This window comes from Antechinus flavipes, chromosome 1 (assembly GCF_016432865.1).
Source record: "Antechinus flavipes isolate AdamAnt ecotype Samford, QLD, Australia chromosome 1, AdamAnt_v2, whole genome shotgun sequence".
In the NCBI taxonomy this organism is placed as follows: Eukaryota; Metazoa; Chordata; class Mammalia; order Dasyuromorphia; family Dasyuridae; genus Antechinus; species Antechinus flavipes.
Genome location: NC_067398.1, coordinates 381,257,144 through 381,272,227, shown reverse-complemented (window position 1 = coordinate 381,272,227; position 15,084 = coordinate 381,257,144). Strand labels below are relative to the sequence as shown.

The 15,084-nt window shown below is 35.2% G+C and overlaps 1 protein-coding gene across 9 annotated transcripts in view; it reads left to right on the top strand.

Annotated features, from left to right (window-relative positions):
• Positions 1-10,728, top strand: part of BRD9 (bromodomain containing 9) — a 49,645-nt gene extending 38,917 nt beyond the window's left edge. For 5 of the 9 annotated variants that reach the window (XM_051969793.1, XM_051969790.1, XM_051969798.1 and 2 more), the window contains 3 exons: positions 2,008-2,110; positions 8,838-9,005; positions 9,785-10,728. In XM_051969793.1, the coding sequence (XP_051825753.1) occupies positions 2,008-2,110; positions 8,838-9,005; positions 9,785-9,885 (372 nt within the window). In that variant the 3' untranslated portion in view covers positions 9,886-10,728. Of the gene's footprint in view, positions 1-2,004; positions 2,111-8,837; positions 9,006-9,784 lie in introns of all 9 variants that reach the window. The other 4 variants (XM_051969792.1, XM_051969789.1, XM_051969791.1 and 1 more) reach the window with 1 other exon arrangement.
• Positions 10,729-15,084: the final 4,356 nt, after the last annotated feature.

The window sequence follows — 15,084 nt, the reverse complement described above, 5'->3', positions numbered from 1 at the left end:
ATAAGTTCTGCTCATAAAACCCTTCACAGTCTTCTTCCATCTGACCTTTCCAGCCTATTGCACATAGCTACCCTTCCTGTAATCTTTGGAGCAGCTGTTCTGGCTTTCTTGTTTTTCTTTACACAAGACACTCCATCTCCCACCTCCCACTTTTACACTGACTGTCCCTCATATATAAAATGTACTCCTTTTTTCATCACTGCCTCAGAGAATCCCTAATTTCCTTCAAGACTAAGCTCAAATGCCTCCTCCTCTGTGAATTTCTTAATTTTCCAACTAGTACTTTCTCTGTGATGAGAACAAGCACTGCTTATGTATCTCTGTGGCTAGACTAGAATATAACAGAATAAATGGAAAGTGAGGCTAAAAGAGTAGGGTAAAGTGAAGATATGAAAACTTTCAAGTCTCAAAGGGCAGTTTATAATTGATCTTAGAGATAACAGAGGATCCTAGAGGTAATTGCTAGAGTATATTGAGCAGGCAATTGATGTCATATCTGTGATTTAGGAATATCATTTTGGCGGCTAGTACGGTACAGGATCTATTGGAATGGGGAGAAACGGGAGATAAAAAGAACAATTAGGAATTCATTACAATAAGCAAGTCCAGAAGTCATGAGGACCTGAATTAGAAATTGAGATTATGTCATTGAAGAGAAGGGGAAGGATTTAAAGATCTTGTAGAGCTATAGTTGGGTTAGTCTTGCAACTAAGGAAATATAAGGAGTGAAGGATGAATACAAGATTGTAAACCTGAATGATAAAAAGTATAGTGGTGGCCTCCACAAAAAAAGAAATTAAGATGGGAAGTGGATTTGGGGCAAAAAAGAAAAGAAAAGAATTCTGTGGTCTAAGTTTGTGATACCTGTGGAACATCTAGTTTGAAATGTCTAATATGGTTGATAATGCCCTTCTAAAATCAAATTACATATTTAAATTCCATGGAGTCCCTTCTACAATCAGTTCAATTCCATAGACATTTATTTATTAAGGACCTACTTTGTGCAAGGCGCAGTTTTCATTACTGGGGATCCAATATTTTATTTTCAATATGAAAATGGCCCTAGGAAGCTTACATTTTATATTTACAGGTAAGTAAAAAATATAGGATCATTTTATGAAGAAGCACTAACAAAATTAAGGAAGACTTTACAGAAGAATGGGCCCCTGAGCTGATCCTTTAAAGAGATCCATCTTCTAGGAACCTAGATGAAGATAGAATGCATTCCCATTCATGAGTTAGGGTGGCATGTGTAAAAGTGTAGATGTTGGAGTTGGCATGTTGAATTTGGGATTTAGTTGATTAGAACATAAGAATATACAAAGTGAAGTTATCTGAAAGAAATCTGGAAGGGTAAGTTGAGTCAAGTTTATGGAAGGTAGTTCCAGACTAAAGAGTTTGTATTTTATCCTATAGGTAGCTATTATAGGTATTTTGAATAGAAGAGTGGCAGTCAGGTTTATTACTTAAGATGATTATTTTGGCAACTTTGTGAAAGAGGAATTGAGAGAGAATGGAAGCAGGAAGACCAATGTTATAGGCTCCCCCAAATTTCCATAACATCCCCCATATTGATGTTCAATCTTGGGGTAAGAGAGGAATAAGAAAGCCAATCTATACAGATTGAACTTATTAGCTTGGGCATACTAGAACTTGGAATAAATATAAAATAACATTGTGGTTATTTACTAGCCTTTTAAAAACTCTTAGATAATGAAAACTTGAAATATTAATAAGGAAATTCTAAATTTTGGTTGCTGCTTTCAAGTGAAGTGTGGTAAAAATAATAGATAAAAATTTGTACTAAGAAAGCTTCTGAAGGCATTCTAAGACATCTTCCCCTCCAAGAACATAGATCTGAACATCAGGAGTCATTTATCAAGTTAAAGTTCATTGGAGCTACATCTACATCATCTCATTTTCTTCCATTACTGTGGGGTTTTTTGGCCTTAAGTTTGTGTCTTATGGTTCTTCATAATTTTTGCTTCTTATTGTGTTTTTAAGCAGATTGGTGATTCGGTTGGAGAAAACAACAGCTCTGTTTTGGACTTTATGTCAATGAAGTCATATTCTGATGTCTCTCTTGATATTTCCATGCTCAGTTCATTGGGTAAGTTTTAAATAGCTAAGCTATTTAGCTTATTCTGTATTGCTTCTCTTAAAAGAGTTTCCCCAGGAGCTGGTTTTTTAAACTCCTTTGTACAATTAAAAAAAATTAGGAAGCAAAAGTCATCAATATTGGCAGTTTGGGGACCATTTTTAGTGGCATGAGGATTTGCTGCTGCCCCATACTCCCATCCATGAACCCCCAAATTCATTGCTCCCTACTCCAAGCAGTAATTAGTTGTCATAGCAATATAACTCACCATCCTAACTCCACCTGGATTGCAAGTCTGGGTGGTTGAGAGAGTTGTGGCATTGTTAATAGTAATAGGAATTAAAAAGAGGGAGAGCTTATAGGAAAAGATAATGAATTCAGTTTGGAAAGTGTTGAGTTTAAGGTGTCTAGTCTATGGAATATTCAGTTTGAGATGTTTAATTGGCAATGAAGTGGACATTATGGGGCTAGATAAGTAAATTAGAAAATCATCAGCATAGAAGTGATCATTGAATTCATGAATTGGAAAAATAACAAAACCTATAAGGATATGAAAGAACTATCACATTTCTTTAAAGGTTTGTAGTAAAATGTTGTTTGTCCTTCGTTTTTGAAGAGGACTGTGAATTCATGGAGGTGATGCCATGCCATGCAAGTTGATTAGAGGGAGGGCTTTGCAAGATCACCTGCCTCCCTTTTTCCTCCAGAGGCATCTGGGTCCAGTAGTAAGATATAGATCTAAACAGCTGGATCTAGCTGAAATGGGAGACTTTGGCCTTTTTAAGCTAAAGTCTTCAACAGGTTTTATTGAGGCCCCACCCATTCAGTGATTCAGGCTGGGTAGCAGTTGAGGCTGAGAATCTCATCTTTCAGATCTAGATAAATGAATGAATGAATCTGGGAGGGCAAGATTCTCAGGGTTTCTGACCAAAGCAGAAATGATTGCTATTTACATTCAATCTGAGTCAGTCAGAACCCAATATCAAGTGGGACTTAGCCTAGGACCTATTTCTTTTGTGGATGTACTAATGTGTTGAACAAGCTACTTTAATTTCCTCAGCTTCAGCATCTGTAACGTGAGGGTGTAAATTTAATTTGAATATCTGGGTTTGAGATGTTCAGTAGGCAATTGGTACTGCAAGACCATATCTCAGGGAAAACCCTGGAGATAGGTGTTTAGATTTATGTGTCAATTCTATAAAGGCGATAATTAAATCCATGGAAATTGATTACAGAGATGAAGAAGGAGGGCCCAAAACAGAATCTAGGGAGAGAATGCCCATAATTGTAGGCAAGATATAAATGGGGAAGCAGCAAAAGAAATTAAGAAGGAATAGTCATAGCAGCAGGAGGAAAACTTAAAAGAGAATTTTTTTTTGAACCAGGAAATATCCAAGAATTTACATTTCCCCTGGGTAGGTGAGGAGAGTTCAAAGGATGAAGATTGAAAAAATATCAGCAGTTATAGCAATCAAGAGATTATTAATTACTTTGGAGAAAGGAATATCTCTCTCTTACTCTAATTCAATTAAATTCAGCAAATGTTAGGGCTTATGTAGAGAGTGTGTCAGGGTTACAAGAAAAAAAAACTAAAACCTTTTTGGGGAACTTATTTCCTACTGAATTAATTTACCATGAATAGAGATAAGTAAATATGAAATAAAGTATTTTCAAGAATAACCTGATGTGATCAAAAAAGACCTTTATAGAAATAAAAATCAACTGTGCTTTGAAAAAAAAATAGGTTAAGAAACAGACAAAAGGCATTCCAGACATGGGTTACCTAGCTTAGGCAAAGACATGGAGATAGGAAATGAAATGTCATTTTGAAGAAACCAATGTATTAGAATGGAAAGAGCACAACAATGAAAGTATGAAATAAGGGAGAAAAGGTAGGTGACAACTAGATTATGAAGGATCTTAAATGCTAAAAGAAAATTTTTGAATTTTATCCCAGAGGCAATAAGAAATCATTAAAGATTTTTGAGTATGGAAATGATTGTAGTCATATCTATGTTAGTAATAGAAACTGGTCAGCTTTGTGGTTAATGAACTGAAAAAGAGAACAGCTGATATCATGGAGTCTAATTAGGAGGCTGCTGCAATAATCTAGTCAAGTGGTTGTAAGTGCTTCAGAATAGATTCTCTGGTAATGGAGAGAAATGCAAAATATAAAAAATGTGGATTGAATCTGGGAAAGTCAGTGAAGACCCCAAATTCTCCACTTAGGCATTACATTTCAACCACACTATAAGCCATAGTGTTGTCTTTGGACTGTGCTATATATTGTAATGTTTGGGCTAGCTTTCTAGAAGACCTCAGCCTTGATCTTAGTGCAGGAGGCAGGTGAGCCACCAGGAGGATGGTCGAAAAGGGAATCTGGCATCTGAAGTCTTTGTGCCTGTGGCTGAGAGAGCCTTCTGTGTCTGAGACTCCCTTAAAAACCTCAGTAAGATTACATCACTACAGCACACTGAGCACCAACCATTACATTACCATACTAAGTACTAAGTATATGCTTAACTATAAGTACCTTGCTGACCTAAATTCAAGTACACTTTTTCAGAGTTCCTGCCCTCTACAATATATCCTTCTGGGCTTTACTCAGACTGGTAGGTGAGATCTGATATGGAATGAAATGAGGCAGTGAGTTATTTTGTAATCCAGAGGAAGATTTCTGAACCAAATCATAGAAAAGTTACTCAGTAGGCTACATGTAGCACTTAACTTAGGTAGGTTCCCCTTATCTACATTCAGAAACTACTCTGCTCAGCAGGACAAGGATGTACTGTAACTTACTGACCCCTAAATTTCTTAAGTCTAAAAAGTAAGGTCCTGTATAATCAGGCCTTTAAGCAACCAGGAAAATATTTAACCTGGAGCTACCAGAAAGCAACCAATAAAGTCTTGATGATAATTCCCATTCAGTCATTAGAGGGGGAAATGAGTGAGCTATGTAGGAGTAGGAAGATATTGATCCTATCATATTAAGTGACAAAAGATTTGGGAAGAAACATGAATGTTGACTTGGTCATGTTGAACTTGGCTACCTGTGTACACCAAAGTAATGCTGTTTAATAGTTGGTGGTTATTTATGTACAACTAGAATTCAAGAGAGAAATTAGTGCTGCCATAGATAAGATCACATAGCATAAAAGGAAGAGATTCTTGGGACATGCCTATAATGAAGGGGTAGGAAGAGAGTGATCAAGAATAGGAACAGGCCCTTCAGGAAGAAAGAGATCAGTTTGTCAAAAGCTCCAGAGAAGTCAGAGTGTGTGCACTCTGAGGAAAGACTCTTTGATGTTGGAAATTTTCATAATGTTGGTAACAAAAATAGCTTGCATCTACAAGTACTTCAGTTAAATAAAGTACTTCATATACACATCTCTTTTTGAGCCTCACAACAATCCTGTGGGTGGTATTATTATTCCCATTTTAAAGATGAAGAGTAAGCTAAGTGTCAAAAGTAGATTCCAAACCCATATCTTCCTGAACTTAACCTCTAGTGTTTTGCCCATTACACCTCACTGCCCAGTAAGTGGTAAGAGCAAATAGACTAGATTGCAATTGGAATATTAGATTCAGTTCTGGGTATTCAGAACAGACTGACCAGAGGTGTAAAAGGCCTTGAGATTATGCCATAGTGGAGAAACTAAAGATACGTAGCTTAGAGAAAAGGAGACAAGGTATATCTTCAAGTATTTGAAGGATTATCATGTGAAAGAAAGATCTGGTTCATTGCTCTGCTTGAACCTGAAGAATTTAAGAATCAGAAAAAAATGAGAAGTCATGAAGCAACAAGCAAATTTAAGCTTATTGCAAGACAAAACCTTCCTAAAAATTAGAGTTAACTAAAAGTAGACTTAAGAAGAAAGTCATCAGACTTAGTCAACTTTTTAATATGAGGAAAGGTAAAGTATAGAGGAGATGGTGCTAATTATAAAAACTGAGCACAAATGTCTAATTTTATTTATTTATTCTAATTTAAATTTTATTTTAATTAATAATAACTTTGTATTGACAGAATCCTTGCCAGGGTAATTTTTTACATTATCCCTTGCACTCACTTATGTTTCGTTTTTTTCCCCTCCTTCCCTCCACCCCCCCCCCCAGATGGCAAGCAGTCCTATATATGTTAAATATGTTGCAGTATATCCTAGATACAATACATATTTGCAGAACCAAACAGTTCTCCTGTTGCACAGGGAGAATTGGATTCAGATGGTAAAAATGTCTAATTTTAAACAGAGAACAAGAATCTAGTCTAATTGGAGACAAATATCTTTTTTTAATATTTATTCCCAATTACATGTAAAAACTATTTTAACATTCCCTTTTTTTTTTTAGTTCTAAATTTTCTCCTTTATTCCTCATTTAGAAAGTAAACCATTTGATAGACACTAGCTATAAAATGTTTTCCCCAATTTCCTGCTTCCCTTCTTGACTTCATTGGTGATGTTTTTGCAAAAACTTTTTAATATAATCAAAATTACCCATTTTATATCATAATGCTCTGTGTCGCTTGTTTGGTCATAAATTATTTCCTTATCCAAAGCTATAACAGTTTGATTATTTCATGTACCCCCAATTTACTGATGATGTCACCCTTTATGGCTAAATCATGTACCCATTTTGACTTTTGATATAAAATGTGAAATCTTGGTCTATATCTAGTTTTCCCTGCAGTTTTTGCCAGATAGCAAGTTTTTGTTCCAAAAGCTGAAATCTTTGGGTTTATCAAGTGTTGTTTCACATAGTCATTTAGTACTATGTATTGTGAATTTAATTTCTGGTACTCTTCACCATTCTTCTTAGCCAGTACTAGCTTTTTCAAGACCATCTTCCTTCATATTTCTTTTTGATTCCTATGGTATTCTTTACCTTTTATTCTTCCAGATAAAATTTATTTTTTCTAGCTCTACAAAATGATTCTTTGGTAGTTTGATATGGTATTTATAAGTAAATTAGTTTGAGTAGAATTGTCATTTTTATTATATTGTCCACTTCTGAACAATTCATGTTTTTCCATTCATTTAGATCTGACTTTATTTGTGTGAAAACTGTTTTGTAATAATGTGCATATATTTCCTGGGTTTGTCTTGGCAGGTCCACTCCCAAATATTTTTTATTCTCTATATTTATTTTAAACTCTTCTAAAATTTTATTCATCTCCCTTTTTTGTACCTACTTTTTACCAAGCAGTTTACTGTTTTTTCCATTATTTTCTTGCATCATTTCTTTTCTCAATTTTTCCTCCAGTTCTCTTATTTGATTAAAATTCTTTTTGAGCTCTTCTAGGAATTTTTGGGAAGCCTTCTAATAGAATTTTCTTGGCCTTGAAATTTTTTTCTCTACATCCTTTTGTTGTTTTTGTTGTACTAATGTCATTTGGAACAGAATTTAGGCAAGTCCTCCCTGCTTTTCCATTGCCATTCTGGCAATGGCTCCCTCTTCCCCCCATCTTCTATCTTTAGAAGTTTTGGAGATTTGTATCTTCTTTTACACCCACTCCCTGCAGTTCTTAGTAAAATAGATTAGGAAGACTTAAATTTGTTTTTGAATGTCTTTTGAATAAGGGGGGATACACAGAGTATTGGCAGTGCCTTATTATTGAGATGTAAAGTACAATGCCTAACAGCCCTCTTTGTAGTGGCCAGAAACTGGAAACTGAGTGGATGCCCATCAATTGGAAAATGGCTGAATAAATTGTGGTATATGAATATTATGTAATATTATTGTTCAGTAAGAAATGACCAACAGGATGATTTCAGAAAGGCCTGGAGAGATCTATACGAACTCATGCTGAGTGAAATGAGCAGGAACAGGAGATTATTATATACTTCAACAACAATACTATATGATGATCAATTCTGATGGACCTGGCCATCTTCAGCAATGAGATGAACCAAATCAGTTCCAAGGGAGCAGTAATGAACTGAATCAGATAACACTCAGAGAAAGAACTCTGGGAGATGACTTAAGGACCATTACATTGAATTCCCAATCCCTATATCTTTGCCTGCCTGCATTTTTTTTTTTTAATTTCTTTCACAGGCTAATTGTACAATATTTCAGAGTCCGATTCTTTTTGTACAGCAAAATAATGGTTTGGACATGTAAACTTATTTTGTATACTTTAATATATTTAACACGTACTGGTCATCCTACCAGCTAGGGGAGGGGGTGGGGGGAAGAAGGGGAAAAATTGGAACAAAAGGTTTGGCAATTGTCAATGCTGTAAAATTACCCAGGCATATAACTTGTAAATAAAAAAGCTATAATTAAAAAAAAAAAAAAAACTACAATGCCTAAGGGACATATGAACTTTCAGGAAATAACTATGATTTTTCTCTTCCTTTTGAATGAGAGTGATAATGCTTAGTAATTATCATGATACATAAAACAGAACAGTTTGCAGCATTATTCTTTGCTTCCAAGAGCATTTGACTATATTTTCAGTAAATGATTATAAATTTTGTTCTTGGATGTTTTGCTTGACTGGAAACACGTTTATAACTAAAAGGCCTCTTACTCCTTGCTTCCCTCTGTCCCCAACACACTTCTGACAACTTGCAATTTTTCCTTCTTGTTATATATTTAATTCAGTGCCCCCTTTCATTCCACTATCATTGTTACTTGGTTCTGCATCATGATGCCATTTGAACTGAATAGGTAGAAGTACAAAAAACCTCATAGGTTTCATCAGAACTGTAACAATGTGGTGTTTGGTTTTCAGGGAAAGTGAAGAAGGAGCTTGACCATGATGATAACCACTTAAACTTAGATGAAACAACTAAGCTCTTGCAAGATCTTCATGAAGCCCAGACAGATCGAGTGGGCTCCAGGCCATCTTCCAATCTCAGTTCTCTTTCTAACACTTCAGAAAGAGATCAGCATCATCTGGGTAAGTTGGTCTAGGAAAGGTTTTGTTCCACCTTTTGATCAGCTGAAGCTTTCACTATCAGGAACCTGGAATCCTTCTTCTGTTTGAGTAGTCATATTGCTGGAACAGAAGTAAGATACTCTAATCAATAGTGCCAGTTAATTAGAGCCAAAGACTTTCACTTGATCAAACTAACAGTCAATGTTAATGCTACTTAAAACAATAGAAAATTTAAATAGGACACTGTAGAGTCCACTAGGTAAGTGCCCATGAACAAATTGTCTAGCTTCTCCAAAATTTGAAAAGCTCTTCTGTATAATGAGAGTAATAACATTTTTAATACATTCCTTACAAAGTTCTTGTGAGAATCAAGTAAGATGTGCATAAATGACTATAAGCATTAGTGCTTGATGTTGTTATTATTTTATTTCCATCCAACGGCCAGAGAAAAACCATATGAGGTTAATGAACAGTTCAAACAATTTGGTGCCAAATTGTCAAAGAGTTTTTTTATTCTTGTTTTTTTATTTTTTTTACCTGCTACATTGTTTTTTGCTACTTCCCTAACTGCCTAGCATAGTGCATCGTGTTGTTGTATCATCTGATAAACATGTTTATTTTGTGAATGAAGCAATAATGTCACTCTACATTTTTGCAGCCATTAATTTAGAGTAGTAAAATGATTTTATGTAAAAGATTTAAGTCGAATTCTATATCTGCTACATAACCACCAGAATATTGATGAGAAACCTTGGAAATGTGTGATCTCTTCAGTGGTATTTTTTTCCCCATATTTACAGGAAGCCCTTCTCATCTTAGTGTTGGAGAACAGCAAGACATGGTTCACGACCCTTATGAATTCCTTCAGTCTCCAGAACCCGCAACCTCTTCTAATAATTAATCTGATGGATATGGATTTTAGAGGGGTGTGTGTTTTGCTTTTTTAAATAATTGCATGTACTGCTTTTATAAAGTTTTTGTCAAGGGACAAAGACTTCCACTTTATCCTCTTTGGAATGAGGAAAGCAGCTGTATTATACTGCCACGGGGGATGGGGAAATTGTCTCCATGATATCATGTCAACACACCACATACAGCAGTTTTTGTATATAGTGTAATAGATGAATCTTGGATAGTGAAGATATTAATGGTGTGTTCTACAGCCAGGTTTATAAAGGTATGTTTGATCAGTTTCTGAGCATCATGATTTCTGTCCTAAAAGCTGTCTCTAGTCAGTAGTGTTGTACCGTTCTGTTCCTTTCCTCAAGAGAAGCAAAGGTCTTCAAGAAGTGGTACGTACGACACAATTTCAGAATTTTTATTCCCACGTTCTCTATTTCAAACCATCCTGTGTTATTCTGAATCTGAAAAATGAAGTTTCTAAGCCTTCTATGCACGCCTTCCCCTGTCCTCACAAGGCATTTGATTTGGAAACCTAAAGGGAATAACTTGAAACCTGTTTTGTGGGTGGGTGGCATTGTCGCTTCCCCTCTGCTAATAAATGCTGATATACTTGAAGTTAAGGGAACTCACATCCTATTGTCTTATTAACCTGTATGCATAGGAAAGGAGTGACAGACACTATGCTGGAAGAGCGTACATTTTCCTGCATTTTTTAATGAAGTGTTAAGTTTCAGCATTTATGTGACAAGACTTTTTTATTCTTGATATGTTTACTGGATGACTGTTAATATTTACAGAATATTGTAAATACAGCAATTAATAAAAGATATGCCAAAAATTATACATGGAGTTTGGAAAAAAATGTTTTGTCCTAGGAAAATTGAGCAGGTTATTTTCAACGGTTATTTTATTGTTGTTGACATCTTTGTCCTAAAAATGTAAGAATATCTTCCTAAGAAGAAAAATCATAAAATTTTACAAGTGGAAGAGGCTTTAGAAATCATTTCGTTCAATTCCCAATTTCAGGTAACTTGGTTCCCTTTAATTCAATGAATATTCAATAAATGTACTTGTACTAATCATTGACAATATATAGATAAAGATTACGTACTTGTCTCTTGTCTCAAGGAGCTTACAATCTGCTGAGGAGGGACAACTCATACATAGAGGACTGAATAAATAAAAAGTGATTTCAGAAGAGAAAAATAATTCAGAGCTTCATTAAAGATCTCAGTGGCACTGGATCAGATTCTTAATTAGGTATCTGTCATGCTGATGTTGAGAAGGAAGAGAGCAGCTTTTTTTTTTTTTTTTTTTTGTCCTTTTGGTGCTTTTCCCTTGGCCAAAAAAGACTTTTGTTTAAAGTTGGACAAGAGAAGAGAACTTTCTTTTCCCTAGAATGAAGGATGGGCTTGAGGGAAAATAGTAATGTCAAATCCTTCTCCTCTGCATACATTCTATTTTTTCTGCTCTTTCCTTCTCCAACAATAATACTGGGCTAGGAACGAAAGCATCTCTTTTATTTCTTCTGAATACTTCAAATTATTTATCCTTCAAAAAATTAATAAAATGTCATTTGGTGCATTCTGACTACCCTGTGGTTATAACTAAAATTTATATAGTAATCTGAGGTTGATCCTCATGACAACCCTGAGAGATTGGTGTCTTTATCCCCATTTTACAGGCAAGGAATCTGAGGCAAACACAAGGTGAGTGACTTAGCCAGTTACACAGCCTTGGACCCTTGGATGTCACAAACACCTCCCAGTTTCCCATATGATATCTATCTATATAGTCATATTCTTAATTCTGAGGAATGCAACAATGAATACAATTCTTTCTTCTAGAAATGGTAGGAAGATTTCTCTTTCTCAGTATCCAGGAACATTAGTCCTCAGTGTTCCTTGAACTTCTGGAATCACCCTCTTCCTATCTCCCAGCCTTCATTCTCTCTCCTCTCCTATCTGTCCTTTGTAGTCTTTCCATCGATCTATACTAATCTCATCACTCCAAATCCTTCAGGAGCTTCCAAATTCTACCTGAATCCTTATTCTGGCATTTAAAGTTGGCCCCAAGTCTAGCTCTAACATTCCTTTCTAGACTGTCTACACTATTCCCTTTCACATTCTCTGTGTTCCAACCAAGCCTGATGACTTTTTCCCATTCTCATCCCACTCTGTCCCATCTTTGTGCTTTTGTTAGTGCTATCTTCGTTAGCCTGAATGAACTCATTCTTCCACTCAACTCCAACACTACTTGTTAAAATCTTATGGTGTCACTAACTCTACTCATGTGTAATTGATATATTACTTGTCTTCTCAGTGGGTAGGGTGGGGAGGAGAGAACTTGGAACTCAGGATATTTACAAGTGAATGTTAAAAAATAATTTTTTTTGTAATCTTATGTCATGTCATTAAGTTTACAATCCACTATGAAGCTATCATCAACCTCTCTACCATATAAAAGTTATCTCATTCTCTTCAGATTTCTTATCACTTCAAATTTGGCTATGTATTTTGGATTTCTAGATAAAAGAATTCTTTTTGCTCCTCTTTGCACACATGTTCTCAATAACTTTTTTAGGAGGTGAGGACTTCTAAGAAGAGTTGTTTTTAAACTACTTTTTTTCCTACCCCGCCTCCCCCAGCTGCTAATATGCCATCTTTCAGCTGCCAAATATTTGCGATTAAATATCTAAAGTGTTAGTAGTAATATTTTTTATAGTTCATCTTCTTAAACTGCAGTTTAAGACCACATGTGAGGGTTGCAAAATTGTGATTTCTTACCATTAAGCATTTGATTTGTATTCCTATTTTGTATATCTATATATCTGGGGTTATTTAAAATTTCTTAGGCTAAGAAGGCATGACGAGTGGAAAAAGTTTGAGTAGCCCTCTTTTATAGTAACAAAGAGCTGGGAACAATGCCCATCATTATTTAGATGTCCAGGTTGGATTGCCCAAAAGCTCAGGAATGCTTAAGTTCTGCATGGATATAATGGAATGTGTTAAAGAGATGAATATAGTGGATGTAGAAGCATGGGAAGGCTTTTATGAAATGAGGCAAAGTAAGAGAAGTAGAACAAGGAAGACAAATATACTCAAGGACTACAAAAATGGAAAGAAAACAGAACTATCAAAACTAAATGTTGTGAATATATGATGACTAAACTTGACTCCAATGAAGAAATATCAGAAGTCTCCTCCCTACACCATTCCCAATCAACTGGTTTCTCTGCCTTTTTCGCCAGTTCCAAGCTTGACATTGCCTGCTGTGATACTGGTGTTGGGAAGAAGGTACTACTCAAAGATGAAAACATAAAACCATGAGATTGTTCACTACCAGGAATATCTTTGTCTGCATTCTCAATCCTGCTATGGCTCTCCCTTTAACATTTTGATTTGTCTCTAGTTTTCCTACTCTTAAGATTTCCTTTGATTTTTTTTTTTTAATCTCCTATATTCATTAGCTTCTCCATTTCTGAGTTTGTATTGCCCTTGATCTCTGAGGCAACACAGTGTTTAGAGTGCTGGACCTGGAGGCAGAATGACCCGATTTCAAATTCCCAGCATTTATCAATTGTGTGACCCTCAGTAAATCATTTAATTGCTGACTTACTCAGATTCTTTAGCTTAATGGCACATTGCTCTGGATTGTTGTGAAGATATTTATAAAGCCTTCAGCATTATGCTTGAACATGGAAAGTTTTTAATAAATGCTTTTTTGAAAACAAACTTCTGAATTCTTCCTCACTCAACTCTAGCACCTTGCTTTGCCCTCAGCTCCCTTTCAGGTTAGGAGTCCCAGTATGATCCAATCCTGTGGAAAGCTCTATTTGAAATAATCATTTTTTCCTTAAATAGATTAAACCAACTTTTCTGATTGTTCAAATAATTTTATCTTTCAGAGTTTCTTATCAATTTGTATTTTGAAATTTCTGCTCAGATCTGTTATTTTCATCTGGAATGGCTTATATTTCATTAAAGTTCATTTCTACCCACCCCTGAGATTGTACCCAACTTTTCTGGATAAATTCTTGCTTGCAAGCCTATATCTTTTTCTCTTTGGGAAATTGTTTTCCAAAATCTTCCCATTTATGTATAATCTTTTAGATCTTGTGTATCCTAACTAGACTCTTTGGTCTTTGAAGTTTTTCTTTCTGACTGCTTCTATTCTGTTTTCATTGATGTGGGAACTGTGAATTTTGGCTATGACATTCCTAGGACTTTTCCTTTGAGGCTTTCTTTCAGAAAGTGATGTGGATTCTTTTTACTTTTACTCTGCTTCTAGTTCTGCTAGATCTTGGCAGTTTTGTTTTATGATTATTAAAAAATTGTTTTCAAGTAGTCTAAAGATTCTTAAATTTAAATTCTTTAATTTTTAAAATTAAGGTTCTTAAATATCTTTCTTTGGTCTGTTTTCTAGGTCATTTTTAACAGTAGTTAATTTAGATATTCTATTTTCCAGTCTTTTGAAAATGAATTCCACTAAACTGATTTTCTTAAAGTCATTGCTCTTCTTGTTTCTAGACACAAAGCTTTGGAGCTTATGGGTATCTTTAGTCTACCTTTGTTCATATTGGGTGAACATTTCTTGATCATTGGCTTTTAGCTGAATTTTTGTGCAGTTCTGGAGTGAAGACATTCTTGTTCCTCACTGAATTTCTTGATAAGTATTTAGTCTAGTGATAATTGTGATTCTTTTTGCTAGAGTAGATGTGTTCAGGAGCTGGATTAGCTGCTTTCATGTAAGTGATCATCTTAGGCAGAAGTGGTTTGTCTTGTATTTTAACCCCATAGCTGAATGACTGGAGTGGGCTGTTTTAGATTTGGCCATAATAGCACCTATCAGGCAATATTATTGTGAGGATAAACAGATAGTATTTGCTAATTTTGCAAACTTGAAGAAACATCCAAATATCCTAGCCTATCCTAACCCTAACCCTAAATCTAACCCTAACCTCAACCCTAACACTATTCTGGTGGTTATTTAAGCTTTTTATTTTTGTATCTCCTCTCAAATTAATAATGCCTTATCTATAGTAGGAACTTAATAGTTTCTGAATTGAATCAAATCACTTTGTCTTGGTCCTCCTTTCCCCCCATCATAGCGTACCTTGTATCATATTTATAAGTATACATATTGTACTCCTGATTAGATTATCAACTCTTGAGGGAAGGAACTAGATTGTTTTTCT